The sequence below is a fragment of the Trichoplusia ni genome, chromosome 6 (assembly GCF_003590095.1).
Source record: "Trichoplusia ni isolate ovarian cell line Hi5 chromosome 6, tn1, whole genome shotgun sequence".
NCBI classification, from domain to species: Eukaryota; Metazoa; Arthropoda; class Insecta; order Lepidoptera; family Noctuidae; genus Trichoplusia; species Trichoplusia ni.
Genome location: NC_039483.1, coordinates 7998978 through 8005663, shown reverse-complemented (window position 1 = coordinate 8005663; position 6686 = coordinate 7998978). Strand labels below are relative to the sequence as shown.

The following is a 6686-nucleotide window of genomic DNA, read 5'->3' as shown; positions in this document are numbered from 1 at the left end:
TTTCTATAAAATAATATAATACTAAAGTTTACAATGTTATTAAACGTATAAACTGACTTGATCTCTATGGTAAAACCTAATATTTCAATTTGAGCATTTTTATTTTACATTTTACAAATTTTAATAAAAAGAGAAGGAATCTTTGAAATCATCACACCTCTTATAACTTTCCCACCAACCACTAAAATCGTTACACACTGTTTTCTTCCTCACAGACTCTTCATCGTTCAGAGCGGCACACATTTTACAATATTCATTTGTTTCTACACTATCTGTCGTTTTATGATACGTATAATGGTTCTTCCATCTAAAATATTCAGCATACATATCTGGATTTCTAATTAGTTCATCCATTTTCTCAGCAAGCTGATATATTCCTAATTTTTGGGCGTTTAAATACGATCCTTCTGGCAAGAACCTGAAATAAAACATTTTATTTCCGTTTATGTTTTTATTTCATGTGCGATAAAACATTTTGTTCGGTCAACGCATTAAACACGAGAGTAGCGTTGTCATTGCATTCAGTTAATGTTAACTTGACATGTTATATAACTTTGAGTTTCACCTGGTATAATTGGCTGCCCCATACACGATTGGTACTGCATTATTTTGTAAAGGCGTCAACAGTTTCTCCGTCACGTAATCCTCACTAAAGGCGTTCTCAAAAGCTAAATAAAAGTAAAATCGTTCTCTAACTATTTTATCGCAACGGTCTTGTTCTTCACGAGAACAATTAAGGTAACCACATCGTCCATACACGGCTAATTTCAAATTATAGTTGTATAATACCCTCCCAAGTTTTATTATAAACCCTTCTCGTACACTTCTGGTGTAGCAGTTTGATACAAACCACACGGCAGCCTTCGTTTTGCTCTTTAACTGTCGTTTAAATGTTTCATTGACTGGACTCATTTGATCTTGCCTTAACCAATGCATGTCTGTCTTCGGACCAACTATTTTATTATGAATGTCCCGAATCACAATATAGCCCCACCGAATATCCGAGTCTAGTTTGTAAGTCCACGTCCAGTTAAAGTATCCATCGAATGCGAAAATACATAATGGGTAGTTATGAGGTGACTCTATGCTTGCGAACACATACTTCTGGTACGGTAACCGCTCACTGGGCATCGATGACTTGTTAGCGTTCCACAGCTCAGGTCCAGCGAATGCTATAACGTCGAAGTCGAGGACACTATTCAAAAGTTTCCTATCGCCTGTCACTATACAGTTTGTGTATGGGCATTTTCTTTCAATGAATCCACTGCGACCTTTACCCATATACTTAAATGGTATGTTGTCTTGTTTAGTCCACAGTAATATGTACTTCATTCCAGGTTCTTTTTCTTTTGTATAACTTGTATACCAATGAGGATTATCAGTTAGTTGTGAAATATGCGTTATCACTGTTACAAAAACGACGAAGAACAGAACGGAAAGGATCTTTTTGCGAAGGAGGATTGTACACTTCATTTCGGAAAATCTTTATCGACTACAAGCTGTGTTGCTGAGTAGAATTGAATAGTAAAAAACATAATATGAAACGATAAGGTACTTAGTCCAAACCTGGTGGAAACAAGTCAAGTAGTCGTTAGGTATACATATATGTATTCGTCTTAGTCACAAACTTTAATTGGTTTATAAGCTCCAGGTATCAGTTTCAAAATACTTAAGACGATTTTAAGAAGAAAAAATACTACGGAATGATAATATTCTTTGGTTATTTTACCAAGCTTGAAATCACACCGTGTCATCGTAAAAACTTGTTCCAACTAACATTTAAACGACTTCAGTATGCATAGTATTGTGACGCCAGACTTACGAGTGGTTAGTAACCTTGGCTGTTTTATAACCTTGGTCATAAATAATAATATAGTTATTACATGCAATATATAAGCCTTGGGCCATTGCCTCAAGTTTCGCGGACAGCGGTGGCGGCGAGTGAGTTGCGCGGATCGAATACATATGTATGTGTTGGTGACTGTTGTAGAGCCAGAAAACCTTTTTTTGGAAAGGCAGGGGGACCCACATGGAGTAAACCTAAACCGCCGTGCTATATAATCTCACCCTTGCAACAAATGTCGTAACATTCTGTTTTGGTGGTCTCATCTACAAAATGCACGAGAAGTCGAACATCGTCAAAACAGTTCTTCAATCTGATCTACAACGAAACTATTTTGTCTGCTTAACATACTACTGGAAAAGGTTTGGTTGGTCTCGGTTTTAGTTGGAAGTTGGATGTTAAAGAGCTTTTTGTTTCAAGTGGACTTTGACTCATAGCCCGGCCAACATAAGGCCGCCAACGCTGTCCACCGATGCAGTCGCGCCGCTCAAGCGATATTCGAGGCGCCTACCTTAAGGACCGTTATCTCGTTCCATTTGATTTTCTTATCTTGCATGCGTAATTTGAGAACTTTATGTTTATGTACTTATCAGGATGTACCCATTGTGATTTTTTTATCATTTTTATTTTTTTTACCTGATTCCTAGGTGTTGCCTGTGGTTTCGCTCGCGAAACTTTTAAACTTTCATAGTGTTTTTTAAATTATTTTAAAACAAAAACATTGGTTGATTTTAGTAGGAATTAACATGTCTTTTTTGACGCTATGTTAATTACGTAGGTATATTTTTTTACTTTGTATTCGCTTTAAGTTTAATATAGTTAAAAAAAAATATTAAAACTAGTAAATTGTTTATCATCTTTGACTTTCTTTCATACTTATTTCTGAATATACTGAGGGCAATTCATGTTTATAATACTACAGCTAATGAGAAATATCGATCAAATAAAGAAATTTAAATATGTTAATAAGTGATAATAATTATCGATGACTCGGAACAACACCTTTAAACAGTAATAAAGGCCTATCTTGTAGTTCTATCTTAATCGCAACGTTGTTATCATGCATAGGTAGGTATCAGTACTTCACCATGAACGCAAACTACTTCAAGCCACAAATATGTAAAACATTAAAATATAATTAAGGAATATTTATAACATGACAAACTAAAAAATTTAAAAGAAATAAAAGAGCATTTAAATCTTTATTTTACGACAAAGCCTATGGCACATATATATGCAAAGTCCTCGTTAACAAACTTTGGCACGAATATTGTAAGCCACTCTTGTCTCATGCATGCCCATTGCAAAAAACCTTTTTTTTTGTTGACTACCATTTTGACACTCTTGCCAAATAATGAACCTGTTGACCGTCAAAAGACAAATTTGATCAGCATTTCCTTTTAATAAAATCTTTAGTATCATGCCCAGTGGAATCTCAGCAACGCTCAGGAGGATCCCACCATTTACGAAAGTCTTTGTATATTGTAGTTTTATTAACCATTTCTTCGTTGTTTAAGTGAGTGCAAAATAAGCAGTAAGGATCAGTGTCAGAACTTTCGAATTGCCTGTGATAAGAGTAATGATTCTTCCACCTGAAATACTCTGCATATTTGTCGGCGTTTGTGATACCTTCATTCATTTTTGATACTAGTGTTTTCACATCTAGCTCTTTAGCGTTGAGATAAATTCCATCTGGCATAAATCTGAAAGCAAAAAGGTTATTGATCATTTTAGGTTGTAGGGCATCACGATTTGTTATGCCACATTTTATAGATAAAATAAACGGTTTTTATTAGCTACTGATTATTTTGTTCAGTATGGCTTATTTTTCTGGAAATTGTCTAGTAACTAATACTATACAGAGAAGGATTTCAACGGAAAAAAATAGCGTTACACAAAAGCAATAATCTATTAACGTCAAATTTTGGAATTCCCTTATGCTATTTATACTGAATTAATATTAAAAAGTTTTTTTTAAATAATCAAACCGAATGTAAGGTACCTGATTCTACTCAAGCAGGAGTAAGCCCTTTATTCATAATAATTTCAACCAACCACCGAAACTAACAATAGTATATATATGGACAACTCACCGAGTGTAATTAGCACCTCCATACACTATAGGCACCACATCATTTTCCAAAGCGTGTAATAATTTTTCCGTTACATAGTCTTCGCTAGAAGAATTCTCGAATGACAAATAATAATAATACGTATCTTTTAGAAGCTTATCACAGTCCTTCACATTTTGGTTTGGACATTTTAGATCACCACACTTTCCGTATACATCAAGGTCCATGCCGTATTTGTTCATTTCTGATTTTAATTCCTTTACAAGGGCTTCTCTATGACTTGCAGTGTAACAATTAGAAACGAACCACGCAGCAGCTTTGGTTTTTGTTTTAAGCCCATTCTTAAACTCTTCACTGACAGGGTCCATGTCTTCTAACTTCATCCAATGCATTTGTTTCTTTGGTCCAACTTTATCACCATTGCTATTTCGGATAGCAAAATAACCCCACTGCACTTCAGAGTCTAAATTGTACGTCCACGTCCAGTTAAAGTACCCATCAAAACGATTCGAACACACAGGATAATTGTGTGAAGATTCTATTGTCGCAAACACATATTTTTGGTGAGGGGATCTATTTGTTGGTAAACTATATAATCCCACTGCTTCAGGTCCAGCAAAAACAATGATGTCGAACTTTGAATGATCGCTGAGGAACGATCTGTCTGCCGTCACGAAACAATTTGTATAAGGACATTTTCTGTCAATGAAGCCCTCCTGTCCCTGTCCCATGTACACAAAGGGCACATTTGTCGGTGAAGTCCACTGTAATATATACTTCATATCACTTTTACTAGCACCTGCTACATTTTCAATCACTTTCTTTAATGTTACAGACGATTTGTAGTCAAACGATATGATGTTAGTGAAGTTATATGTCTTAAACGCGTGATAGGATACCAATGACATTAACACTAGAAGTATGCAGTAAAAAACTTTCCGTGAAGGCAGCAACATTTCCGTGAAATATTCTGTGTTGACTGCGAGCTAGCGGGAGTCTGCCGTGTTCGCCTTTATCATGGTGACTGACAATGAAATTATGTCAACTGGCTCAATGTAATCGTTTATCAGTGCGTCAAATCTATAATCATTTTGTAAAATGCGCTTGTGTTTGGGTCAGTTGGCTTGAAAGGCCGGCAACAACATTTAACATAACGAATAAGCTGATGTGTTTTTGTCCCTACTTAAAATAGCAGTGTGCTTAGTTGGAGCAACCGTTTCGTTATCGTTGTACTCCCTATAGTCCGAATACGATAACATGCTAACACGTCACGTGGATAAAGTGGGGGGCTCGTAATCTATATTTACTTAGCTAGTCTAAGTAAATATAGATTATATATATATTATTATTTCGATCATCGCAAACTTTAAATTTAGAAATATTATCGCTAACTTTTTCTCCTTTCTAGTATTATAGAAATAGTCACATATAGTGTGTGGACTTTAAGAATTTAAATTATTATTATAGTACACCTAATAAAAATTGAATATTTGAGTAATATAACCTAAGTTTGGTCTGCAGTTGAGTACTAGTAGAGTATTGAAAGATCGAGGAATAGACGACCTGCGTGGAAAACAGTCCTTCATTTAGAAACTTAAATTAATTAATGTTTCCTATTAAAATAATTGAATGAATGCGGACAACATCACATACATTGTTCTGAACCCAAAGTAAGTTGCTAAAGCACTTGTGTTATGGAATTCAGATACAACGAAGGTACCACAAACACCCAGACCCGAGACAATGTAGAAGTGTGAATTTTTACATTGACCCGGCCAGGGATCGAACCCGGAACCTCAGAGCTAGCAACCTTGAAAACCGGTGCGTGCGCCACTCAACCACGGAGGAATAATGGATAGGTTATCTAATAATGGATAGGTTATCCAAAATAATGGATAGGTTATCTAGTTTAAATTCTAGGCGTAAGTATATAATTGTGGGATTGATTGCATGATTGAACAAATATTTATTTTATTTTATATATTTATCTAGCGACCTACCCCGGCTTCGCACTGGTGCAATGCTAATATAATGTACGATGCAGAATTTATATAAAGTTTTTCATTTTGAGAATTATTAAAAAAAGAACTTCGAAATAACCACTTTTTTTGTTTGTTTGTCGTCCCGGTTGGGTTTTTGCAACTCAATTTTGAGGCACTTCCCGATAAGCTAGCAGATATATAGCAGATTAAGGATAAAATGCAGGATAAAATGATTAAATGGTAGGTAAGTATATGTTATAAATAATTTTAGAAATTAACAAATATAAAGACAGGAAAATACAGACTAGATTCAATTAAATTACATAAACCTTGAGTATTTTTAGTAGTAAATAACTTTGATGAAGGGAAAAGATGAGAAACAGAGCGAACAGATAACATTTAGTATAACATCTTGAAGTGAATCGGTATGTTTTGGACTCTTTTACATTTTGCATAAATCAATTAATACATCATAGTATTAAAATTGCGAGATTCACTCGTAATTAATGTTTCTCTTAATTTTATGACGCGTCGTCCGTCGACAAGCAGCGTATTGCTAAAACGTATGTGCAGGCAACTTATGTGAGTTTCCGCAATTGTTACCTAGATGGCGCTGATCGGCCAGTGAGTTTTCGTAATTCAGGATGAATAATACAGAATCTTGTTAGACGAGGTTTACATTTATTATTTCTTCATTTCTTGGACTTACATTTAATCAATTACAATCTCCTAACACGTTCTAGCTACATAATGGCATATTGCCTGATAAGTTAATTGAGATGCCCTGTA

The 6686-nt window shown here is 35.0% G+C and overlaps 2 protein-coding genes across 2 annotated transcripts; both read right to left on the bottom strand.

The window, feature by feature from the left end:
- Positions 1-2626, bottom strand: LOC113495223 (alpha-(1,3)-fucosyltransferase C-like). Its single transcript, XM_026873845.1, has 2 exons — positions 566-2626; positions 1-418 (listed from the first exon to the last, which is right to left on the bottom strand). Exons 1-2 carry the CDS (start codon positions 1471-1473, stop codon positions 121-123), a joined length of 1206 nt encoding a protein of 401 aa, XP_026729646.1. The 5' UTR covers positions 1474-2626; the 3' UTR covers positions 1-120.
- Positions 2627-3028: 402 nt separating this feature from the next.
- On the bottom strand, positions 3029-5224 carry LOC113495252 (alpha-(1,3)-fucosyltransferase C-like). Its single transcript, XM_026873888.1, has 2 exons — positions 3937-5224; positions 3029-3546 (listed from the first exon to the last, which is right to left on the bottom strand). The coding sequence occupies exons 1-2, from the start codon at positions 4869-4871 to the stop codon at positions 3279-3281; spliced, it is 1203 nt and encodes a 400-aa protein (XP_026729689.1). The 5' UTR covers positions 4872-5224; the 3' UTR covers positions 3029-3278.
- Between the last annotated feature and the right edge of the window lie 1462 nt (positions 5225-6686).